The 27,590-nt window shown below is 37.5% G+C and overlaps 1 protein-coding gene across 1 annotated transcript; it reads left to right on the top strand.

The window, feature by feature from the left end:
* Positions 1–333: 333 nt before the first annotated feature.
* On the top strand, positions 334–11,773 carry LOC139114071 (uncharacterized). The gene is made up of 11 exons (XM_070675581.1): positions 334–439; positions 1,786–1,884; positions 2,893–3,117; positions 3,578–3,799; positions 5,897–6,118; positions 6,951–7,163; positions 8,145–8,240; positions 8,599–8,616; positions 9,205–9,228; positions 9,543–9,785; positions 11,335–11,773. Exons 2-11 carry the CDS (start codon positions 1,830–1,832, stop codon positions 11,553–11,555), a joined length of 1,539 nt encoding a protein of 512 aa, XP_070531682.1. The 5' UTR covers positions 334–439; positions 1,786–1,829; the 3' UTR covers positions 11,556–11,773.
* Positions 11,774–27,590: the final 15,817 nt, after the last annotated feature.

Below are 27,590 nucleotides of genomic sequence, written 5' to 3' on the forward strand. Positions count from 1 at the left end.
ATAAGTATTGTTAGTCATAGTTACTTGTCTGGTGTGGGCGAATTTAGGCAATTCGGTTAGGAGACAATGATTCTATTTAGTTGAGAGCAATATAGTAAGCAAAAAGTTACACTCCCTGGAAATATTAACGGATTGAAAAACAGCCTTTTAACAATTTCGCTGGTAGTGTTGAATCTCGGTTCTTTGTTTAAGTTGGATAACATTTTATGCAAATTATGCATGATTGACATTGCACACTACACTGTACCAGGAGAGTGTTTAACTATCCGAACTGGTTGACCTGGAAAAGTTACAGAGTGCTATGCATATATAATATCTATTATGTATGCAAACAGGTCGCAAGACCAAGATATTCATAAATTCTGAATATAAATTCTGTAAAAGTCACAGTGTAACAGAATAGCAGTCCGTAGTCAAAGCGGTAACTTCTCTCGTCAAGGTAAGTATCCTTTGCCAGTTTGTTTTAATTTTAAGAACGCTTACTTAGGTTCCATAGTTGTGTTGTCTTTCTCTATGGTATTTCATTTATCTTGCGGTAGAGTTTTTGACACGACGTTGGTGAGTGACGACCGATTATCGTAAATATCTACAAAGTATACACGTTTATAAGTTAAAGATGTTAGTCGGAATATCAATATGCTACATAAAATGTTAAAATTTTCATTTGTAAGAACGAAAGTAAATCTAAATTCTGGTATATTCACTCGATTCCTGTGATAAAGCTTAAAGTAGGATTAGTCGGGCAGAACTTTTTTCCGGGTTTGTTTCTCCTTTATTTCGAACAAGATGAAAACAATGGTAGATTCGTACAATATAAATTCTGAAAAAGAATGCGAGACCGACTTGGCGTGATAAAGTTGTTTGTTCTTCAGTCCTAAGATTTGCATATCCCTCGGAATGAGACCGTTTGTATCATTCAAAGTCAGAGGAGTTAAACTGCGTAAAGTATGCATTAATAATAGACTATTCTTTCTTGGTCATACTTTTCGATGGAGGGAATTACATAAAAACACTATATATCTCTAGCAAAGTCGCCTTGTTGAATTTGCGACACGGTTTTGCCTACCAGTAAACCGATGAATAAGTTTCACCAAAGGGGATCAACATTTGTCAGATGCTCATTTAAAAAGGTTCCTTTCCATTAATATGAATATCTTTTTTGATCGAAAATATCTTTTTACACGTGCAAATACAAAAGTCAACGTTTATCAAAGTGAGACTCGAACATTTTAGAAGTTGAAATCTATATATGATCACTATCCCCATCGCGATCTTTCTGTTTTGGATTTTCATTTTGCCAAAAGCTATTTTCTTTTCAAATGTTGGTTAATGTTTGCTCTGCCTACCATGTTTTTTACGTGATATCAATAGCACTGAGTAGGCGGCGACACATTAATTTTGCGTAACGCTGTGACAGTCATGTTTTGTACGACCTCAACGGAATCAATTTCCCCTATTGTTTCACAAGGGCGTGGTTCCGTTCATTTACCTTGTGCGATCATACTTTGTTTTCATATTCTTCGCTCACCGAATTTTTCTAAAGTGGCTGTATAATTTTAATGTAAGTTTTCGCATTATTAAAATTCTTAAATGTTTCCATTCCAATTCCTTGTGAATATACTGAAAAGGCTTGAAAACCACAAGAAGAAGAATGAAATTTGCTAAAGATCTCTTAAAATGTCTAGAAGGTGATAATTCTGAGTGCCTTAAAGGCCAAAGGTTTATGTCTATGTTGACAAATGCGTTTAAGGTGTTCACGTGTAGTCTAACAAAATGTAATTACAGGTCTCGAAAGAGTAGAAAATTAAGTGTCTGGAGATCACAGGACAATGAAAGTTTTGATTTTCATCTTAGTCGCAGCATTTCATTTTGCTGAATCATCAGGTATGTGAATCATGCTTTACTTTCTATTAACTGATCTATTCATTCGAATTTGCCATCTCTAGTCTGAAATAGTCAAACCTGTGGGGGCGCTTCGACCGAATGGACAGAGGTTGTGTTTGGTTGAGCGCCGGACTACGACGTTATATTTTTCATCATTACAATCGTCTCGTGATGCATCCATTCATCCATCCATCTATCCATCCATCCATCTATCCATCCATCCATCCATCCCTCACCACCGTACACCCAACCGTAAACGCACCCGTACATACATATTTATTTATTTATTTATTTATTTATTTATTTATTAATTATTTATCACTGGGCTTGTCCAGAGAATTCCGGCAAAAATTCCCAAGCACTTTCTACGTGGCAACGTCTGCCGGTTTTAGCAATTATCAGTGCGTAGTGCAAGGTCCATGCACATTTTCTTGGTTTTTTGTCAAATTTTAATGATAATGACGTTCAAATTTCTGCCATCAAGTATCTAACACAACAGATTGGCACAATACCATCTATAAGTTTTAATTTGTGAACCTCATCCATGTTTTGATTATGACTATTCTTGATCGCTCATGGTCAATCCTTTCCTTTTTCAGTCTGTGCTAGGTTATACGTTGAAAGGTTTGCACTTCGAAAGTCTAGCTTTTCTCTGCCCCTTTGTGTTTGATCTTGCTATACTTCGAGCAAGAGTTTAACTATCATGAAGAAATGAACGATATAGAAAGTGTTGCTTTCCTTTGTCAAAACTTCTTAATACACTGATAAAAGTGGTATTACAACAAATATAGAAGATTCAATTTCACATACAACGTAAAATGTGTAAATTTGTAAATTTATTTCATCCTTCATTACTTTGTAACAACAGAGAAATCGTTCAAAAGTGCTTTATGTCTTTGATTTCTGACTAAATATCTCTGTACAACGCCCTCATCATCATAAGGCGGTTAACAGAGTGGTTTTATCACACTTACTATACATAGTGATATCTTCTGTCGCTTCCCACAGAAAGCAATGTTGCTCTGAATAAAGACGTCTCCGGCATCCGTTTAAAGTCTGGTACCGAGGACACATATCCGAATCTTGTTGATGGTGATTCAAGTACATGTATGGACTCCGGTAAAAAGGTTAAAAATCCAGGCTTGATCATCGACTTGGGCGAGTCTGTTTCCGTTTTGACACTGAAGCTGAGTTTTGCAGACAACTGCGACCACACAGTATCGAAAACGGGCTGTGAGTATCTTTGGCTGATAATACATAGAAACACAGGCACGAATAAGTATTTTCCAATGTAACGATGCCTTGTAACGAGTGTAACAAAAGCAGTTTCACAACCAACTCGCCGACTGCTCAATCATTTTCGGACATATTTCCCTCTGAATGCAGACCTCATAACTGACATTGCGAAGTGTTAAGCCTCAAATATTCTATCTATTGTCATGCGTTACTTATCAACTCATAGTCGTTGATACGCTCTCTTTAAACAGTATCTTGCTGAAGTTTGCGTGATTCATTTCTATGTAATGATAAATTGAAAGAAGTGACAATATCTTATTTATATTTTTTATCCGCACATTTGCTATCACTTTATGTTCGAAATCTGATATGATAACAGTATATTGCAAATGTATGCTGATGATATTATCACATCAAATGATAAGCTTCACTATCTTTTATTACCCATAATTACTAGGCGGATACAAAAATGTTGAAATCCATGTTGGCGATTCGACGACCCACTCGGAAAACCAGGAATGTGCCTCCATCAACAATAAAGACCCACCAGACACATTGACAAAGATTTGTGAGAATGGACCTACCGTCGGGCGATACGTGACGCTGGTCAAGAGATCCACTGGCAACACACGAGCTATCTACCTATGCGAATTTGAAGTGTATCCTGGAAGTGAAGGAGGTACAGACGAATTATTAATTTAAAGTCACTGACTACTGAAAAGTACTTGACTTGATCTCTTTGTGACTGATAGTGTTCTCCGTTGCACACATCAGCTGAACTTAGCTTAAGAGAAAAACTGCTAACAAGCGATCTATCTACCTGTGTGAATTCGAAGTGTATCCTGGAAGTGAAGGAGATACAGACGAATTATTAAACCTTTGAGCGCTGTAATTTTTTCTCCCCAAATTTTAGTGCAAAATTTTACCAATTTTTATGAATTTTCTCTGTACTTTTTGATAATTTTGGACCAAATGAACATCATATTTCATTTGCTACAGATTTTTCTCAAAATTTTGCAAAAATCTGAGAAAAATTGACTGCGGTTTATTTTCTAAAGTGGACAAAAATAGACATTGTTGCTCAAAAGGTTAATTTAAAGTCACTGACTACTGAGAAGTACTTGACTTTATCTATCTGTGACTGATGGTGTTCTATGCTGTGTAGCTGACATGAACTATGAAAGTCAAAGTTACAAATACATCATGATATAGTTAAAATACAGCATGTAACTAGAGTTCTTATTGAACTTCTATGAGACGGCAGTTTGATGTGAATATTGGATAATCGTGACTTAGCCAAGCTGCAAATTTAAAGAAAACTTTACATCATTTAAAGCTCCATGCTGTTAAAGAGGCACTCCCACTTGGTAACATTTTTAAAACACATTTTTTAATGCCAACGGTCGATATTTGACATGGCGACTACGCGCGGATCGCGAGATATCGATAAAAACATGTCCTCAAAAAAGTTAAAGTTTGAATTCCGGTGGCCCACCTGAATTCAGCTTCCGAACATAGAACATTCGGCACTGGGGCCATTGTCAACTAAGCTATGGAGTACGAGTCTACGCTGACGCTGCTGTACGCCACAGCAGTACCACACGCGTCGGTGAGCGGTCATGTCCCATCGGAGAAAGCCGAGTCCTACTGACTCGGCAAAAAAAAACGAAAAACAAAGTTTGCTGATTCCACCAGAATTCGCATAGGTGACTAGCACAGATAGGAGCGGTTAATACATAGTATGCATAGTGGCCGCCGCGTGGTATGCGCGCATACCACGCGGCGGCCGCTATGTATCGAACCACGCGTAACTGTGTGGCAGACGACAAAATGTAGTCATCAGAGGCAACTAATATTTTACACGTAAAAACTGATATCTATGTGGTATTGTTTAAAAATTTAATACAACTGATTGAGAATAATGAAAACGACAAAAACTAAGGAGAAGTTTTAAAAAAGAATTACCAGAGGTAAAGGCATTGATAATGATGTATATAAAGTCAGCGCAGTAGGAGGTAAATTAATTGCGTCATTCGAACGTTTTTGGACTCCTTAGAATATCGCCAATCAGCACAACAACGCACTTTCGGGGGATTTCGGGTCACAACCAGAAAAGATCGTAAAACTTCGGGATGTGAAAAATACGCTCGGGAAATGACATGTTTTTATCGATATCTCGCGATCCGCGCGGAGTCGCCACGTCAAATATCGACCGTTGGCATTAAAAAAATGTGTTTTAAAAATGTTACCAAGTGGGAGTGCCTCTTTTAGTTGGTAGGTTCATTCATCGTAAACAAATGTATTCTAAAGTTTTTATAAATTCTTCATTCTCTAAGTATTTATGAACTCATTATTTTAAAATGCTAAAATATAGTGTTTTAAAAACACTGAAGGATTGAACGATTATAAATGTATGGTGTTTTCGTCATAAAATCTTAGTAGGTGATATATCTCAATAATACAAAATTAATTAATTAATGTTATTGTTAATCTCTATATGGCTAAAATAGTTGCTGAAACAGTTGAGGCATGATTAATAAATGTACTTAAAATAAATACAAAAGTTTCTTATATATATTGTATACCAATTCAATGATATTTAAGTTTGTCTCGCATTTCTAAACAAACATCATACCTTAAGTCAAATCAGTCAACTTATTTTTCGTTTCCACGTTATCATAAACATAGCTTGTTACATTGGGATTTCAGTATTTTGCATCTGCACATTGATAGCATGCCTTCAACATTTCACGTATCCTCCTTATCCTTCGTTCAGAGAATGTGGCAATAAATGCAGACGTGTCTGGCATCAGATTAGAATCTGGCACTGAGGACACATATCCATATTTAGTTGACGGAGATCTAGATACATGTATGGACTCTGGAAAAGATATAAAGAACCCTGGATTTGTGGTCGATTTGGGAAAGTCCTATCCAGTTCAACACATCAAAATTCAGTTTGCTGATGGGTGCACAGATACCGTTTCGAAAAAGGGCTGTAAGTACTCTCAAATGTGTATTATATCATACTTACGATAGAAAAGGTAGTGGTCAGCGATTGTCTTTAAAATGCATTTATTAAAACTTATAGTCTAGAAAGAAATATGCAAACAGTAATAGAGGTACAGTACGTAGCTCAGCTGGGACGGCACAAAACTCCTGGAGTCTACATGGAGTTCACTCAAGGCATACACTGATGAGCGAGAGAGTGAGTCCTTCTCTGAATACAGGCTTGATGCAGCTTGATGCAGGAACAGTACTATATCTGATCACATAACCACGTTTGTGGAAATGGCCACTTATCGTTATAGAGAATTGGCAAGATTCGTAAACTTCTTGATCACGACACTACCGAGACATCGATTCACGCATTTGTAACATCTCAGTTAGATTATTGTAATAGTCTCTTGTATGGAATGAACAAAGATCAGCTTAACCGTTTGCAATCTCTTCAAAATGCCGTAGTTCAATATTATGTTAATTATTTTAAATAAATTAGATGCTTTACACCAGTGTGTTTGACAGAGCTGATAGAGCAGTATATTCCTACCAGAGATCTCTGTTCTACAGACGAGTTACGTCTGATTCCACCTCATGGTAAATTCAGTAAAGCATACGGCCAGAGAGCCTTTTCAGTGTGTGCGCCATCACTGTTGAATAATTTGTCTGTAGAGATTTGTACTGCAAGAAATGTTGAGTCTTTTAAAAGCGCTTTGAAAACTTATCTTTTTTAATCTGTATTATCAGTTATGTTTTTAATGCTTTGCGATACATTTTCTTCACCGCAGGACTGTCTTATGTTGCACATATCTTCTTCTTTCGCTATTCAGGTGGGTACAAAGACACAACGGTCAATGTTGGTGACTCCACCACGCATTCTGAAAATACTGAATGTTTTTCACTAAACCTCAAGCAGCCCACAGGGTCCCTTGACAAAGCATGTACTTCAGGGGCTATTGAAGGTAGATATGTGACATTAGTGAAAAAAAGTTCGGGAAAATCGAAGAGAGCAATACACATGTGTGAGTTCAGTGTTTACGTAGGTACGTACCGAACATTATTTTATAGTAGTTAGTCAATGAATGAGTGACGCACCAGAACTTTAGGTTGGATGTTTGGATTCAATGTCACGCAAAAAAGAAAACTTTTTAAATATTCTAATGTAGTTTGAAAAGTTGAAGCTTTTTACGAACTTCAGAGGAAGAAAACCATATGCATCACAGTTGAAGCTACACATTTGGTGGATTCATGGTCTCTCATTTATCCATTCTGAAGTAGATTTGTTAGTCTTAAATTCGAAGATTTTACATGCACCTATAGTTTAGTTTCATCTGAATATGTTTGTCCATGACTTCAAGGTACTTTACATGATAAATGTGTTGTGGTAACAGTGGACAAATCATCGAACAACATCAACGTGCCTGCAAAGTGTTCGATGAATGAATTAAAGCTTAACTCAGGCGAGAGCAACAATACATACGACCTTTTGACCTTGTCTGAAGAAGATACAATTGTCAATCATTCATCAGCGTTGCGCGAATTTGGCCCTAGTAAGGGTTGACAATGTACTTCCTCATCTTTATTGGATTCCTAGGATCAATAAGAATCCACATCAACAAGGCTTTATACCAGGTTCAAGCAAGTGTAAAAGTTACCGTTTATCACAACTATTAACTGTCATTTTAACTTTCATCAAACGTGGTCTTACACGATATTGTGATAGGTCGAGCAGGTACCTGGTACCACTTACAACTTACATTTGTGGTTCAAAATAGTCCTTCCTAAATTTGAAAATGTTTGTGTTTATGCGACCTGGTAATTTTGTAAAGGTGTATCATTTGGATTGTTGGATTTGTTTTCACGTCATATGACAGTAGCATAAAACAGAAAAACATTGCATGGGATTACATAATTAATCAAATGAACAGTTCGCCTTAAAGAAAGATAAGACGAAGAAAAAGAAGAAAAAGAAGAAGATGATGATGATGATGATGATGATGTTGATGATGATGATCTATTTTCAGAAGGTGCTGTGGAGCCACCTAAAACAGAACCACCGCCAACTGAAGCACCACCAACAGAGGCACCGCCCACTGAAGCACCACCAACAGAAGCACCAGGTTTGTTTAAATTATCGATAAGGTGTAGTGAATATTGATCCGATTATTCCATGTCATCATTTGGTTCCACTTGCTGTTCCTGCCCTTCGATGTATATCATATGCTGCACCTAAGGATCATATCATAGCTTCATCGAAGTAATTAACGCGTTGATATTTACAAGATACTTTTTTGTACCCGAAAACAAAAAGTTAAGCTGTATTTTCGTTTTTAGAGTAACAGTAAGAGATTTAAACGTTACGTTAAACACTCAAGCTTTTTCATTTTACTCAGACCGCATGCAAGATATCTTCTGTGTCGGTCAAACTAACATGTTTATATGTCCTTTTTGTCGACTAATTCGCACTGGTAACGGAAGTTGAACCAGGAATACAAAGTGAGTGAATACATTTCTACACCAAATAACTCAAACATTTTGGTCAAGAAAACCCGCTACATAGCACATATTATGCTCCTGACATATCGGACGCGTGATATATGTGTCGACGATGTTTATAAAGTGTCTTTTCAATAACAAAATTACACAGTCTTTGTTCGTAAGGTTCGATGCAAATAGCTCCCCAATGAATCAATAATTATCGTCATATGATATATGTTTAGGCGACCTGTTTATGCCTTTTAATTTCAATGAATCATGGTTCAAAATATTTCATGATAAATGTAATAGTCATAAAATCTACATCGCCTCTCGGACTGCTATGTCCGCACTCAAATAAGGAGTAGGATGGAGCAATTAAAAGCAGTACTTACAGTTTTTCTTCACGACTATTAATCTATTATTCGTTGCTGTATGAAACCTTTGCTAACGAAAGACAGTGATTTCTTGTTAATCGATTTGAAGTTGTGTATATAGCAACTTTATGCTTAGTAAAAGAAGTCATGCTGATCCTAAATTTATAATTTGAATCAGATACAACCGTAGTTACGATTTGATACTAATTTCATCTTATTATTTTTCACACAGCAACAAATATTCCTACTCAAGCACGTAAGTATTTTAGACTAATTATCATGATTTTTTTTTGGATATACTTTAGGTGTTTCCAAAATAGGTCATGCATACTATATGTACGTATCAGATTTGAATGTTATTTTTATCACAAAATGTCATCGGTCCCCATAGATGTCAAACTTTTATCGGAGTTTATTGATTTGTGCAAATATAAACAATTAAGTAGACAGACATGAAGCAGAAGTATGTGAGGAAGCTCTTTATCTTAATTACAAAACATAAACTTTGAGTTTATTCCGTTGAATTACAATATCAGCTGTACTAATGTATCAATATCCCATTAATATTAGCTTGTGAATATCCGGTACCAATTGCTGATGTTGCACAAGGGAAACCGGCAAGCCAAAGCTCAGACAAGCCAAGGAAAGATGGTGGTGCTGAAAAGGCAGTTGATGGAGACAGGAATGGTGACTTGTTGAATGGCAATTCATGCACATGGTCCGATAAAGAATACCAACCATGGTGGAAAGTTGATTTGCAAGAAACCAAAGATGTATATGAGGTCAGGATCTACAATAGAGAAGACTGCTGCAGTAAGTATTACTAAACTCTGTATACTTATAAAGTATATGTAATTTGTTAACTCATAACTTTTTCATAACTAATCATTGAACAATGACGATATTAATTCACAATCACTATTATTAACTGTTTTTTATGAATCTCCATGGATCTCCTTTGTATAAGATGTTACACAGCAGGGTCACAAGTTGGCCCCGGAGAAGGCTCTGGCTGAAATAGTCAAATTGTTCAAAGTCAAATAGAAGTCAGAAAAAGTAGAAATTGTTACTCACGTAAGCAAAGTAGAGAGATAAATGGCAAATTTTAAAATGACCTTAAGTAATACAGTAGATATCGTTAGAAAGAAGCGGACACAATTTTCAGACATCACTGTGAGATGCTTTGAAGTTATTCTTAAATGTTGCTTGTGCATGTGTCGTAGAAGAAAGGATGCAATTGAACCGCATCGGACGAGACACCAACGTCTAATCTATGACGCAGCATAAATAATACTTGCTAAAACGGCACAAGGAACAGGTGATATTGGGTATTATATTATGCCAGTAATGCGATTCCGCAAATTAAGGGACCGCATTCGTCGAAACTGTAAAATAACAATGCTATATTGCGATGTAGCAAATTCAAACCCTTTAAATTTCTTTTCCACAGGATGGTTATATCGGGAGATCAGTGACAGTCATTTTGTTTGTTTACATTAATAGTTGCTGTGTCAACAGGTGTGACGCCAACGTCGCCACTGTGTCATGCCATAAGCTTACTAGCTTTATAAAATACATCTGCTCAGAGTGACCCTTAAAGTGTAACACAGAGCTTTAACATAACATTAATAGAATGACAACGTACTACATATTGCTAACATTACAAGCTTCAAAATACTATTACTGTGTACAGCTACCCGAAGTAAATCTTATTCCTTGCTTCAGCCTATGTTTACTAACAAGTTGCAGATGTAGTGTGGGAATACTCCAAAATTGATGAACTTGATGTTTATATCTCAGGTTTTACCGTTAAATATACTAGATGACGTTTAATGATAAAATTAATGCCATTGGATGGCGGTATGAGCATCGTTCTATGATAGTTGTGGTGTCATACAATATTCCGCTTTGTTGCATTTTGCTTGCTTTTTACGTTGTGCATGCGTTCAGTTGACTGCACACTTAAGAGGGAGGTATTGACTGACAAGTTTCGACTGTTGCCTTGGAAGCAGGTGATTACAATATCAACCATGGCCACGCTTTTACTTGAAAAACTGTTGCCTATGGCTTCATCATTGGAACAGGCAACGATTTAGTGAAGGCATTTATGAGATAACAGTATTGACTAGGCTAAAGTGATGTGTGCGCATGAGTATTAAATTACTCCTGTCTGTCCCGCTAAACACTTGCCTTCTTAGATCACAGTCGACATTGACATACTTGTCAGTTAATGAGTTGGTGAAGATAGAGCTGTATTTGTCGTCACCTTATTTTCTGTATTCAATTGAACCTCTTATCACTTACTATTAATGGTGCCACATATTAAATCTTTAATAAGATCTATAATTATGGTTATTTTCAGCTCACCGCATCAAGAACGCACAGATCCGTGTTGGTGACAGCGAAAATTTCGAAGACAACCCCATATGTGGCATAATGGTTCTGGGAAAAATGTCCAAAGAACAGCCAATTGTTATCAGATGTGGATGCGAGACTCCAATGAGAGGAAGATACGTCAGTGTTCAGCTGATTGATAAAACACAAATGCTGACTATCTGCGAATTTGAGGTCATGGCTGGTTGAACAGACATAACGGTGATAATTAGCATATACTGATTAACAATGATCTCTTCCAGAGGACATTGTTTAACTTTTAATCCCTTCATTTCTAAGTAACTATGTCGGAATATTGCAACATACAAGTTGTACGCCCGGCCTTTTGAGATAATAAGATAATTATTAACTTTCTGTATTTTCTTTTACCCTATATCTTCTTAAATCATTGAAATAAATGTAAGCATGAAAAAAGCATAATAATGTTTGAAGTTACTTTCCAAGCGACTTCAAAAGACGGTAGTTTTTGTTCTACTGATGTGTGTTTACCCTCGCTAAGTATGTGGCTACACAACAACAAATTCGTGAAATAAGTAAACCATCAATATTTCAGTTTTGTACTATTATGATAAAACAGACAATGAATGTTTATCTAATGCTTTAAAAATACACAATTTTGTTTTAGAGTGCAAGACCTTTAAACTTAATACGTCTACAGGTACGAGAATTGTTAACTTCCCCACATAACATGAATAAGACTAATGCGATTTATGTTTGTTTTGTCGATTAATATAACCATAAAAATGAGAATAAGCCAAAGAATCAGAAAGTCGCTATTCTTATGAAGTTCACTTTACAAAGATCGACTACAATGTTTAACATGCATTGCAGATAATCAATCATGTAATATCAGTGTGTATAGCACGGCAATACGTCGTTCTGAATGGATGACATTTCAAGTCAGAAAATGCAATATACCCTACTAAAATAGGTCCCTCCAGTAGTAAGGAAGATGTTTAAGATGTTTGGACAAAGTGAGTTTACTTAGCTGGAAAACTCGGCGTTAGAACTGATGAAATGCCAAAACGTATATACCTAAAAGAGGAGTGTAAACAAACATTCAGAACTTGATTTTCGAAGTCTCCTTGTCAGAGCAGTCAGCTTTCACTCCGCGTTGTCACTTTCTGTCGTCTGCTTGACTGTCACTACTATATCCGAGTAGGCATACAGCGTACCTCTTCGTCAACAACGTTCAGTCGTGGACAATTAATTTCCCTTCAGCGACGTCGCTCTATTTAAGCATAGACCCTGCCGCAGACGGGTTAACACGAGATATGAGTACAATGCATGAGTGTTATGTGAAGCGATATATATATGAAAGTTCAGGAATATCCAATTATGGAGTGGAAGTTTAAACAGAATACACGAAAATTTGGATTTAATCAAGGACTTATTCGTTCGAAGACATTTAGTCTCTATATGTTATGCTCAAATTCAATAGCGGGGCCGATTCTGGACATGCACACTGGTCTACATCAGCCATATCTTCAATCACCACTTCTTACGCCGATGTACGATTTTAAAATCGCAATTTAAGCATGTATTGCCAAAAGAAATCAAACAATAAGCTAGAAAAGGAATTTTCTGTAAATAGGTTTTGTCAATACTTTGCTTAATTAGAAGCGTCAAAAACGCGGAATGCACACACGACTGTTTACGTAAGTCTTATGAAAGTGTGTACGGTTTATGATGTTACAAGTCCTTGAAAATGTTCATTATTTCCCATGATTTTTATTATACCTTTACAACATTAAGTAGGTCTCCAACCTGCTGCGTGCGTCTATTGTTGTACAATTCTCACATACTGTTACGCTACATTCACTAATAGTGGTTAGGGGCGCCGGAGAATTCAGGGGGGTCTGAAAATTCTGGGGATTGTAGAGTGGAGACTAAGATTTTCTCAGGATATAAGGAAGGTCTAAAATATTTTTATTCCATATTTTTTACAGATTCCATAATTTGGTAGGTAAATCTTCAAATATGAGTAACATTTTTATGTCATCCCAATGTTTTAATGTTGGAAATAATTAACAAAATCTGGAACCAATATAAATACATTTCACAACTTTTTTTACCGAAAGTTCTAAATAGTATGAATGCCATTTAATTTTCATAAAAAATGAACATGTAGATTTTGTAACGGGGCAGAAATTGCAACTATAGATATTTTTCCGATATTTCCATGCAGTTTATAAATACAATTTCTTGTTGTCTACGACATGCTGAAACACACAATATTCGGCTAGTCAACAACGCTTGTATATGTAAACACTTGTTGATAATTGATTTAGAATCAAAACATATTCATTTGTCAATTACACAAATGCACAGTACACATACACATACACAGGCCGTGCTTGCAAGCTGAAAACTGGACTGTTCAACAAGCTAAAATGAGTAGAACATGAACTTACTTGATAAAGTGAACGAAAATAGTATCAAAGTTATAGAGATTAATAGGGCTTCTGCCCAACTACTCCAATGCCTACGGGCAGTTTCACTATCACTGTATACTGACAGTGACAGTGACAGAGAAAGCTCTGACTCTGATGTAGTTGAAGTAATCTCAGTGTGGATCATACGACGCTCATGACAATGAACCTTAATTATATGCGACAGGTCGGAGAGCAACACATGGAAGACCTGGAGACTTAAAAATCAGTAGCACACCATGGATACAGGAGGCTATTATATAAAAATGACCAACTCCCTTGAGTGTCTAAAACTACTGTTAAAATATAGATAAAGCAGAAGAAAAACATAACCTGTTACATGTTTTGAAGGAATAGGGATAGAATGGGTAACAAATGTTGATACACAGAAATCAAACATTGAACACATGACAAAAGTTACCCGCTACCAAGAATATAGTCATTTTTCTAGAGATCACATTTGTTGCAACTGGAAGGATGAGGATGAAAAAATGGCCAGAAAATTGGTGTTTCTATTTTAATTTTGAGATAATGTACATTCAAAAACCCTTTACCACATGTTTTCGAGCACCGCACATGACTTTATTGCACATTTGGCCTGTTTTCAAGAAAGCAATAGCCATGGTGGACAAAAATTTGCAGCCACGACCAACTACTTATGCCACACATTTTTGCACATATTGTCAACATACTTCCTTTTTCCATTGTTTTGTCGGTTCGTTGACAGGACACTATATGTAACGTGAAGCTGAGCGCCCCCATGCAAACAGTGATCCAAGACGTCACGGGAACAAAAACGAAGTATGTAATTGTAGAATTTTCGCACGTTTGCGGCGTCACTGTCACAAATGTGACTGAATACACGAGTTTACTACTACATGTACTTTGTCCTTCGTATAGGGATAAACATAACAACTGGTGATGGTGATCAACTGTTTTTTAATTATGTTAAAAAAATTAATCGAGGATTTGAAAAGTTACTCCGATTTTATTCGATTCTGGTCACGGCACGTTCCATGATGACTGTGACAGTGATCAAGACATGATCATGTGAAACAGTAGGTCATAGTTTGTCAAAACGTAGACAACTTGCGGTTGTGTCATGTTTTCTTATGAATTTTTCACGATCTCTCTCGAGCGACATACATACACTACGAGTACACATAATGTACGAAGGTGACGTCATACTGAGTGGATTGATCCGCTACGTGATCACAATCAGATCCCCTGCAGTACATATGTTTTCAACCATTTTTAGTGGTCCAATCTTCCTTCGTCTTTTAGTTCATTGGTTACACGAGGGATTTTCAGTTACTTGGAACGGCAAAATCCGGATCCTCATTTGAAGATGCTTTGAAGGAAATCTGTGTTTAGAAACAAAAGAAACAATACCAGCCCACAGCATAAAAAAAAACGTATAGGTACATCGTATTTAGCCAAAAGTCAAAAGAAATAAGTTTTCCATTGTTGTCATATATAAATCATATGTACGCAAAAAAAGCGGAGCCTCTATAGAGAAAAATCTTTTGATTTCTAAGTCAATCATGGCCCCCGGAAGAAGGATTTTTAGGGGTACCAAAGTAGAAAAATCGTACAATATAGATGAAGAGGTGCCCAATAAGGTGACGTTTGCCAATATAGAAAAGTTGCTAGCCTGGTTTAAGAAAATACAACGGTGTTTGTTGACAAATGAACGAGTGCTAGTGGGACTGGGATACCAAGTTACTTTGTTTTTTAGCATTATTACATATTAAATAGAAATACAAAGTTTCCCTCGTGTGTTCGAGCTTCTTTGTTGATCCATGGAGCTACATGGTAGTTCCATGGTTGATCAGATTTAATACACCTGAGGTGGCGAACTTTGACTTGCCTTGCAAGTTTCTTATCGTGTGTCACATTTCAGACTCTGGGCTCCGTACGTCTCGCGACTCTGCTAGTCTGAAGCGACCTTTCAGTCTGGGTGAGAAACGGTTTTGTAACAGGCAGCAATAGTCTTTGATACTGTAGAAACAAAGTTCAGATAAACGTGTGCATTTACAGGGCTGTTGTACAACGATTGACCAATTTGCTATTCTTCATTGATTTCGCTCCATGCGAGCAATTGTGCATCTTCGCTTTAATCAATCAGTCTACAACTGCATGTTATGGTAATGAAAACAGTCGATACCACAAACGCATAGATTCTACTTGAAAAAATAAACCTGCTGAATTCTGACAATATCTTTAAATCAGGTAAAGTGTGAGCGTATATGGCTTATTGAATGGAAGCAGCAGCTGGTTACGTGTAGTTTCTCTCGGGTCAAGTGCTTCGTATGTGTGTTTCACTCGCTTCCAAAATTTGCTAACATTTGAACTCACGTGAGCTCTTGCCAGGGCGACAAATTCGCCCTTGTCTGTTGATTGGTGGAGCGTACGGTAGTCACTGCCCTATTTACGTATAATTATTGATAACTAATGTAATTAAAAAGACAATACACTCATGAGCTTCTGATAAAAGTGTACTTTGTTCACACAATCTTGAGATTTCTGCAAAGTGACGTCCTTTACACGAGACGATAACATACGCCCTAGATTGAATTTCCGAATTTCATATTGGTTATCAACAGTGGTTTCTGACGCAACACGTTGAAGCGCTCATTTATTCTACCCCTCTCCTCTAAAATCCAAGAGGCTGGTGGATATTAACGTTCTTGGAAAAGCTATATTAAAGTAGAAAAGAAGTGATTCAAATTCAGGAATCACGTCATTCCAAATCTGTTATCTCCTAGACTCTGAAGTGAGTTAGTATACTGAAGGTAGCGAAGTAACCAATTTAAAGCAATCTTGGTGTTGCCAAGCTAAGTGTAACGAAACCCTTCCACGTATTCTGTCACATATCTTTCTAAAAGTATTGTCTGTACGTACACTTTTTGAACTAAGAATCGATTTTCTTCAAATGCTTTCTTTTCTGCGAGTGATATTGTGTCAATTAGACTGACAGTTTTTTTATTTTATTGGAATTTTTAGTTTCAATGTATTAACGGCCCTGGAACCACATTATTGATCTTATTTATTCACTCTGCAACGTAACGTTCATGATTACTACACATGTTGTACATCTCGTAAGGATTGTTATGTACTCTGATGTGTTTTAATTGTTTGACAACGTAGTTTGCATTTTCGTGCGACCAGCGATTAGAATTAAGTACTTAAGCAATAAAGCACATCCAGCGATGGTATACCACGAGATTTTGACCAGTTCACTTCATATATGCACGAGAGATAGCGAGTGCATATATGAAGTGAACTGGTCAAAATCTCGTGGTATACCGTCGTTGGGTGTGATTTATTGCTTTAACAGTATATTGAAATTCTGGCGTGCAACCTCATAAACGGATTTTTGCTCAAGCTGAGAGTACGTGCGTATACCAGCCGTGGTATATCGCCAATATACCACGATTCTTTTCGCGTCTTGACCAATCAGATCGCTTTTTTTGCACCATCAATATACTGGTATGATATAATTACTGATATCGAACAATTTTCCCGTACTTTACACTCGATAATGTAGTATGCTTCTCCTCGCTTGTCATGAGACTAAACTAGATATTGTGAACAAAAATGTATGTATATATATATATATATATATATATATATATTATATATATATATATATATATATATATATAAGTATATATAATAATAAAATAACCTCATGTGTGCAATTGCAAACACGCCGCACATAGGGTAATTACATAGGGACTTGGTTTATTATGCTGTCTAGAATATACCGCAATCGACATCCTTCGTTTTATTCTCGACTTGATTTTCAGTGAAGATTGCGCGTATGGTCTTTTTGACTCGGACCATTCAGTCTTTTTAATGTCGGGAAATGAGTGATATCTTTTGAGTATAGAGAAGTACAAGTACATTATATCAGTAATAAGGGTTCTATTTATTAAACTAAAAAAATGAAAGTTTGGTCCTTGTGTTTCCTTGACTTCTACAGATTTCGAAACAGAGGTACAGTGTACAAACAATGTCTGGTACTTTCAATTATAACACGTTAACGTAAACACCAGACTCTGTGTCGTCACAACAAAATTGTAACTGTGGCAGTCCGTTTATACATTTTGGTTCTCTTCACGTAAATAACAACGAAGATCCTGCCTCATACATGTACACTACAATCCGTTTCAATGATTGAGTTGCTCAGTTTAACTGCAAGATGCAGGTTTATTTTGAAAGTTTTGGACTTTAAAATGTAGTACACTTATTTTGTATGTGTTTAACTGACCTCGTTCTACATTTTATTGCTGTCTTAGGGTGAAGGAAATGGCAATAGGCAGTGTTCACTGAGGGAATCGAGAAAGACGCTGGCGTTTCTTCATTGTAAAGTGTTTCAAAACATCTTCATGTTTTCATATGACTTTCATTCTTGTTACGCTCTTTGATAACTTCTGTTTCTTCCAATATCATGAAATAGATTGCCTTAGAGGATTCAATACTAATAGTGAGATGAAAGTATGCGACGATAATGGTAACACTAACAGTGGCGAAAACATCTACGTTCTTCATAGACATGATATATGCTATCAGGTTAATAAAGAGAAGCGTAACATTACATGGGAACCGTCCTTAAATTGTAAGTTCTCAATTGAGTTACTAAAGTCATTAAACACATCGCATAGCGGAGGTCACGTGACCATGTACAACTAGGCAAGTGCGTTAACCCCTCAGCTCTCCAAATCTGCCACAGTTTTCAGCTCATCTCAGTACCAATACTCAATCATAACCTCCCTAAATACCCAGTCACCCCGCAGACCGAAAATGCCGTGCCGAAAATTCAACCACCCTCAGGCAGCAATTAGAAGCAAAGAAGCATCACATCGTTCACTAGGACTGCTTCAGACCAACCGGACACCCCACACGAACACGAGGCCAGCAACGGGGAGGAACCTTTTCCAGATAAAATCACCATGGAAATGCTCTACAGAAGCCTGGAAAGTTTGCGAGCAGATGTCACCACGATCAAAACCAAACTCTTGGTATTATCAGATGTCGAAGATCGAGTAACAAAACTCGAGGAGAGGCAAAACGACTTCGAGAAATTGTGTGAATATGCTGCTACCAAAGCCGACGACAATGAAACCAGGATCGCCTCCCTCGAACAGAAAGTCTGTCAACTTACAGAAAACTTAAAAAACACTCAGGAGGAAAGTACTCGAGCACAACGTCGACTACGAGAATGCTCCCTCCACTTCTACGGAGTAAAGGATGAAAGAAACAAAAAGCCAATAGAGGTTGCCTGACAATTGCTAATGGACAAGTTCAAAGTGAGTGATCACGGAATAGAAAAAGCCTTCCGAGCCCCAGTAAGAGGGAGCATCACTAACAATCGGTCACGACCTATCATTGTGAAATTCACTCTACTGGCGAAAAGTCACCATATATTACGCAAGGCCAAGCAAGCCCTAGTCGGAACAGAAATATACATCAAACAAGACCTGCTCCCCGCAGATTACAAGAAAAAACGCCTGTACCACAAATCATGGCGCAAGCTTACAAGGACGGAAAGAAACCAATCTTCCGGAATGGAATGCTGTACATTGACGGAATCAAGTACTCAGGACCCCCACCAACACTCGATGTGGTTTAAGAACCGCGCCTCAGACCACCCATGCGACTGCATGAACATTCGACCAGCAGATTAGAGAGCTACACTGCCACATCATCTTCACTCAAGTCATTGCGACAACAACTATCTATAACTATTGTCAGGACTTTTTTATTAGATTTAGTAGGAACTGTTTTTTCTCTTTATGTCCTTTTCTTATCCTTGTTCTTCACTATTCTATCCCAAAAAAAAGGTAACAACCAACAGAATGGAAGTAAGTGTGCTTTTAAAATATTCCAATTTCATCAAACATGCAGAAGTTTAAATTATTATCACTTAACGTGAGATGTCTCAGGGAATTTAAGAAAAGAAAGAAGGTGTTAACATGGTTAAAACTCAAAAAGCCAAATATTGTTTTTCTTCAGGAAACACACAGCACGTCAGATAATTAGAAATTTTGGTCATCTCAGGCTTCGGGCGACTGTTTTTATTCTCATGGGACACACAATAGTAATAATATTGGGTTCTTATATAGCGCACATATCCACAAGTACATGTGCTCAAGGCGCTTTACAATTATTATTACCCCTGGTCACTGGACCTAATATGATACCACTCAACTCCCTGGGGAGCAAACTACAGCTCACATGTGCAGCCAATAAGCGCAGCAGAGCTAAACACACACATTACAACCACTGTCCTACCAGGTACCCATCACTCCTGGGTAGAGGTGTCATGACTATTTTACGCAACTGTACTCATACTGTGAACAAAACACTAACATCTGAGCATGGAACGTACATTTTTCTAGATGTAACAATTGATGGCAGAAACTTCCTGCTTTTAAATATTTATGCACCCAATGATGAAAAATCACATGTTCAATTCACACAGGAACTTCTTGACATGCTGTCGTCTCATGAAGTTCAACCAGACACAGAAATTGTCATTGGCGGAGACTTTAATTTTACATTTAATAATGAAATCGACAGATCGGGCTCCAGTGGTCCTAATTGGCAAAAAGCCAAGGAGAGCATATTACAACTGTTAGAACATCACACTTTGATTGATATATGGCGAGTATGTAATCCCGGGGTCACTCAGTTCACCTGGCGTAGACACAGGCCTTCCATTACACAAAGTCGTTTAGACTACTTCCTTATCAGCGATTCACTGCAACAAGATATCAGCTCCACCGAGATTATCCCTTCCGTTAGCACAGATCATTCAGCAGTGACTCTGACCTTTGACCCTGTCACCACCCCGTTTGGTCCGTCATATTGGAAACTAAATACCAGCTTAACGGGACAGTGTTTACATTGACGAACTTTCCCAAAAGTTTACCCTATGGCTCTAAGATTACGACGGAATAGAGGACAAAGGCCTCAAATGGGCCTCCTGAAAATATGAGATTAAAAAATTTTCAATTCATACTAAAACCCCCCAAAAAAAATTGTGAAACTCAAAAAAATTGTGAAACTCAAAAAGAAACGAATCAATGAACTTGAGGGAGCAGTTTCCGATCTAGAGGCCTCCCTCAGGCCAAATGCGCCAGAGGACGACATCCTCAGACTCCAAAATGCAAAAGCAGAGCTCGAGAAGGAATGTGATTACTTAACTGAGGGTTCAATTATTCGTTCAAGAGTTAGATGGCATGAAAAGGGCGAGAAAAAAACATAAGTATTTTCTAGGACTGGAGAAGAGGAGGGAAGAAAAGGATATATCAAAAGAATCATTGGCGCAAACAATGAACTGAAAACATCGCAGAAAGACATTCTTTCTGAGCTGAAGACATTTTATAGTACTCTCTACTCCTCTAAAACCAACCCAGAAAACGATATTACTGACCACCACTTCCTGAAAAATGACAACATCCCCAAACTCGGGCATCAGCTAATGAAAAATTGTGAGTCACCAATAACCCAAAATGAAATTTACTGTGCCCTCACCATGATGCCAAGAAATAATACCCCTGGCAATGATGGATTGCCAGCAAAATTCTACACAACATTTTGGCCGACAATAGGGCCAACAGTAGTTGACTTCCTCAACTATGGGTTCGAAAACGGGAATCTTTCCAACTCCCAGTGACAAAATGTGATCACACTAATAGAAAAGAAAGGGAGAGACACACAATACATCAAAAATTGGCGACCGATCTCTCTCATCAACGCCGACGCTTAAGTAGCTGCAAAATCTCTCGCCAATCGTCTAAAAATGTTTTGCCTAGCCTCATTAACTGTCAGCAGAGTGCCTTTGTGAAAGACAGAGATATAAGCGACTACATCAGGCTGATAGAGGAAATTCTCTGGCATACAGATGAAAACGACCTCCCGGGAATACTGCTTGCCATAGACTTTGAGAAAGCCTTCGACAGTTTAGAATTGGATTACATTATGTAATGTTTAAATACATACGGGTTTGGCCCACTCTTTAAACAATGGTTCATTACATTTTACACAGACTTGAGCAGTTGCGATATGAACAATGGTTTCAGCACCGGATATTTTAACATTGAAAGAGGGGTTAGACAAGGAGACCCATTGTCACCCTATTTGTTCATACTAGCGCTAGAAATATTCTTAATTAACTTGAATGATGATGCCAATGTCAAGGGTATCAGCACAGGAATAGGTGAATGCAAATATACCCTATTTGCGGATGACCTGACGACCTTTGTAACAGATGAACAGTCATGTCAGAGAATATTTGAAATGTTGCACGAGTTCAACTCACTTTCAGGCTTGATGGTCAACCACACCAAAACAGAAGCTATTTGGCTTGGCAAGTGGAAAGATGTAAGAAAAAACCATTTGGCATCAAATGGCCGACATCACCAATCAAAATTGCAGGAACAATATACATTTCGTATAACCAAAGAGTTAAACACCACTCTCAATTATGCACGACACTCAAGCAGATCGAAGGAACTCTGGGAACATGGAAAAGAGATCCCTGACACTCATGGGCAAAGTTCAGATTTTGAAAACCTTCGCCCTATCACAACTTAAAGCCGCACTTTTCAATCCCAGGTTCTCGCATTAGTGGAGTTCTCCTCCCAGTCAAACACCTGGCCAGTACGATGTTTGATTTCTATAACATTAATTACACAAACTGATCTCAACCCTTTGTCACGTTTTGCTAATCCTGCAAACAGAGTTTATGCAGGCTTTTGATTGACGGTCGGTTCAAATCGCCAACGGTCATTGATTCCCCACCACAAACGCTTTAATTTCCTAAAAATTGTCTTCCAGTTGCGTTAGACTTTGAATAAAACCACAGAGTTCGATCAGCAGCAACTTCACGCTGACCGCTTGGCAGTCTGTCTGTGTTTTTGCGGCCGGGGAAAGCTAAAAAGTTGCATTTTCTGGAGCGTGTGCCCGCGTGTTGCCTGTTTGGTGTCCACTTACACAATGAACGCTGCCATACCTTGGCGTCCTTTTAAAGGGAGGCTCCGCCTTTAATACATGAGAATGACCACAATAACACCTGAAATTCTTAAGAGATTTGAACAGCTTATTTCAATTTCCTCTGGAATGAGAAAGATAGAATAACCAGAAAGGTAATGGTCAGAGGGGTTCCGAGGGGGACTTAAAGGCCCCCGATGTGAAAACTACACACAAGCTTATGCGTATAAACCTTATTAAAAGGTATCTAGATGAAAACATAGAGCACCCCTTGAAACTCTTTCTAGACCATCGCCTAAAATCTGAAGGTGGAAAGTACCTATTCAAGTGTAACTTCGATATTAACTCACTCAGCCTGCGCCTACCGAGATTCTACCAAGAAATGCTTGAATCCTGGTCGGCCTGCAATGTCGCGGTCAATGACTCTGAGATTGACATTACTTGTCAGACAATTTTGAACAACAGAAACGTTCTAATTAGAGGGGATTATGTCTATAACCAAAGCTAAGACAGAAAGGGTTTGAATTAATATTTGATTTACTTACCGAGGAGGGGTATCTATCACAGGATAAAATAGCCAACAAAAACCTCCAAGGGAACGAAGTTCTCCTTCTTTATGGAGCAATTACATGTCTCAGAGTTAAGTGGCCAAAACCATTGCTGGTTGAGCCGGTGTTTAAAGATGAATACGAATATGTGTTTTTTAATTGTAACTTTCGACCCTCCCACAAAGTTACAAGGGAGAGCATCAGAAACGCCATTTACAGTATAGAGCAGAGAAGTCCAATTAATGAACGCTATTATGAAAGAGAATACTGGACCATGGTCTCCTACATATAGCCTACCATTTAAGGTAGCCATAGACACAAAAACACGTGAATTCCAGTTCAAACTTCTTCATCATATTCTGTACACAAACTACGATCTATCCAGAAGAGGCATGGACCAATCACCGCTCTGTTCATTCTGCCAAAACAGCAACAAGACACTAGATCATCTTTTTTTACACCTGTAAATTCACTGAGACCTTCTGGAACGAGTTTCACACATTTTTCAAGGAGTCTCTCAGTTTGTTCACGAGACATAACTTAAATGAAGTGCTCTTTGGTGTTGACGGTTGCTCTGACATTCATAATCACTTGCTACTGTTAGACACATCTATGCCATGAAAATGAAACAAAGTAAACCACACTTTGCAGCATTTATGTTGCAAGTGAAATTCAACTACCGTCTAGAATATGAAATAGCTCTAGAAAAAGACAAATTAGAGAGACATTGTAGCAAATGGATTTCAATTTTACACAAAATTGTAGATAACTAAGCACTGTACTTCATTTTAATTTAAGTTACTGTTACTAAGAAAATGTTACCAATAAAACAACTTAAATACAAAAATAACACAAACAAAACAAATGAATTTGGTTAAAAAGGCACTACCAGCACTTTGTACACAAATGACAAGTATAGTTTGTCGTCGGTCTGGTAGATATATGACGTGTGTATTTCAGTGTGGAACCGCATACTATGGCCGTTTTATGCTCTAAAACACACAGCAAAGGTTTACCCTTTTAACACGGCACATCAATCATGGCTTGTGCTTTGTTGATTGCTGTCATTAGTTTGAGGTCAGTGACTATATAGCATACGTTTATTATTGACTTGTCGAATCTTTCGCAGAATAAGCTGAATGGTCACAAGCGTGATAGTGTTGAACGCCTTTATTGGAGGATAAATATTGTCACTACAATGAATACCCGTATAAAGGGATATACTTACTGCAATGCAACACACGGTCACCACATTTATTTTCTCCTATTCATGCCTGCGTAAAGGTTTGGTAAACCATAATTTGAATAGCTGTCAATCAACGAGTTCAGGAAACATTAGATAAAGAAATGCGTAGAGGCAACGGGGAATAGTCAATAAGTAGAATGAAGCTTTGCAAAAAATGATTTGGAGAAAAATTCGCCACGTTATTTGCAAAGCAATCTTAATTAAAAGCTTGGACATGTTTGTTTTACAGCTGTAACGAGGATGAATTGGTTGGAATGGCTTCTGTTGACTTAGGTAAGGTATTTGATCTGGTTGACCACAGAATGACTCTTCCTAAACATGCTAATTTGGACTTTTACAGCTACCCATATCAATATTGCCTTGCGAATACTTTAAACTTTGATAGGTGCCGAAATATCAAATGTAACAATATAGTGCCCGCAATTTATGAGAACTTTATCAATGTGGATATAGTTTTTAAGGGGATGATATAGACTCTGGATGCAGACCAGCAATTAACATAGAGATGTAAAAATATGATATTTACGTTTAGGTTTTACTTAGAATTTGTTTCACCTATGTTACGGAAAGGAACTCTCTCAGCTCGAGAAATATTACATCAACACGTAATACACTCCGAATATCCAGTTGTTATTTTCATAAATTACGGGCCACTGCTTAAAAGTTGGATCATCACCTATTTGTGTTCTTAATTTTGCAATGTCGGCGATAAGACTATTTTGCCAGTCTGTAGTTTAACCTTTACGTCACAAATATGACACTGGTAACGATTTGTCAAAGACGCACCGAGTAAAGCAGACAACATAAGGAACGTGCTCAATACAAAATGGGGAGAACATGATATATTTATATTATGTATCAATCCATCCATCTATCCTAATATCCATCCATCTACCATCCAGCTATCTGTCCGTTCGCCCATGCCTGTCTGTCTGTTTGTATTTTGTCTATCTCTCTATCTGTCGTATATATGTCTCTCTTCTGTTAGTTTGTCTCTCAGTCTGTCTATCACCATGTCTGCTTCTCTGACTTCGAATTCTTGTCTGTCTCTGTCTCTTGTTTGTCTCTCAACCACGTAAAGCTTTTTCAAATACATGTGAGTCGATTGTCTGTCGTCGCCCGCCATAGTCTGTCTACGCAGCACTTCCTCACTGGAGCTTCAAGTCAGAATTTATGAATGTTTTGGTAAAAGATCCCTGGGGATGATTTGGCATAGATTTGTTTGATTGATAACGATATCTATTTAAGTAGATTCGTTCAGCTATCGTTCTTATTTACGATGAAATCATTCCTCTTTTCTGGTGGTCTGAAACTTCTCAGATTTGAGCTGTACCTTTATAGTGATGTCTTCAATATTTTCAATTGGCACAGTAATGATTTGGTCGTTATCCCTCCGTGACCTTTACCGGTGCTGAAAAGGGGAGGTTATTTACTGTCACAGAATGCAAAAACATACAATGTATATTTCGAATAGGTAAATGAAAATTTATTAAAATATTGATTAGTAATCGTGACTCTCTAAAATATTAACACAAAACGGGTTGGAATATAAATAAACATGTTTAAATCTTTCAAGCGGTTTAGACAATGAAGCTAATTGAATTGATCTTTTCGTTGACCGAACGAAGGCAACTATAACAGATCCGACCATAGACACTAGAGAGTCTATGTCTGGATTAGAACAAAGTCACAAAAATGCATAGGTCTGAAAATTTTGGCAATAGCAATCACTATGCTTTATAAATAAAAATCTTTTGAATATGAGTGAGCGGGCTTTTTAACGTCCGTCAATGATAGTATATGAAAGTGGATCGGTGACCAGATTCAGGACAATAACAGAAAGACAGTAACATAAAAAGAGGAAGAAAACATTATATTAACTTTAATATTAATTTTATTTATATACATTTTTATAAAAATTTTGGGTCCCAAATTTACAGAAGAACAACAAATGCAAATGAAAGCAGTCACATTGTTCCGTCTGGTCAATTTCAGGATGTTCATTTGACTAAAGATACCATCACGAAAGTTCTTTATCATTATGTCTTGCATAGTGTTTAACAACATGTTAAAACACAGACAAATAGAGAGACAGACTGGCAACGGGTATTGTTCAAGGTGTGAAGCGCTTACGTAAGCCCTCCATGTTCGCCTCGGCTCAGGTAGCTCTCGCCTCTCTTTTCCGAAGAGTGCCGACCATGCACCCTTCGGTAGTTTCCGGATTTTCGCCAATTTTTAAGCGAAAGTATGTTCGGCAAAGTTTGTGTTGTTGTTGTCGTGTGGCGCTGAGCGGAATTGGCGTGCTGGCGAAAACGGGAAAGTTTTGAGCTTCGGGAAAGTGAGTTTTACCATTTTAAAAATTTCTTTTTATGAATAATAATGAGTGTGTTTGAACCAAATTTGAAAGTCTTTTATCGATATTATCTGGTTTTACTCAATGGTTTACGGTCAGTCATATCGTATTTTTAAAAGTGGTCATGGAAGGAGGTTTTTATGAAACTGCTTGCGTGTTATGTTTTGATTGGCGTGAAGCAGTGTTTCTGCCCTGAGAACTCACAAAGTAAGTATGGTTGCTACGCGACTGGCAGCACGATGCCATCTCGTCGTACTTTTCGCATAATCTCGTGCAATTATCAACTAAGAACAAAAGTCTCCAAAATATCTAACACCTGTGAAGCTCGTTTTAACATGAAAGGCCATAGTCTACCGAGACGACCATGGAACAAAAGGCATACCGCGTTGCTAGTCTGTCTTTCTATTTGTCTGTGATAACAATGATAAAAATCCAAAGCAAGCAATCGCAACGGCCATAGTCAAATATTTAAGACAAACATCGTATTATCAATCACCAATATCTACCCTGCTGGATCTTTATGGAAGTAATGGTTATTAAAATCAACCTTGAGTTTGACTTATATAAGGTGACTATGTATCCTACGGTGTAAGTTTGTACAAGCTTCGCGATGTCCGATATCGCTAGTTTTATGTAACACGA

Source organism: Ptychodera flava, chromosome 2, assembly GCF_041260155.1.
Source record: "Ptychodera flava strain L36383 chromosome 2, AS_Pfla_20210202, whole genome shotgun sequence".
Classification (NCBI taxonomy): domain Eukaryota; kingdom Metazoa; phylum Hemichordata; class Enteropneusta; family Ptychoderidae; genus Ptychodera; species Ptychodera flava.

Bases quoted from the DNA above. Each gene is read 5' to 3' on its own strand.
- LOC139114071 (XM_070675581.1), top strand. From the start codon at position 1,830: ATGAAAGTTTTGATTTTCATCTTAGTCGCAGCATTTCATTTTGCTGAA. The intron at 1,885-2,892 runs GTATGTGAATCA...CGCTTCCCACAG, and splicing joins TCATTTTGCTGAATCATCAG to AAAGCAATGTTGCTCTGAAT. The intron at 9,786-11,334 runs GTAAGTATTACT...GGTTATTTTCAG, and splicing joins CAATAGAGAAGACTGCTGCA to CTCACCGCATCAAGAACGCA.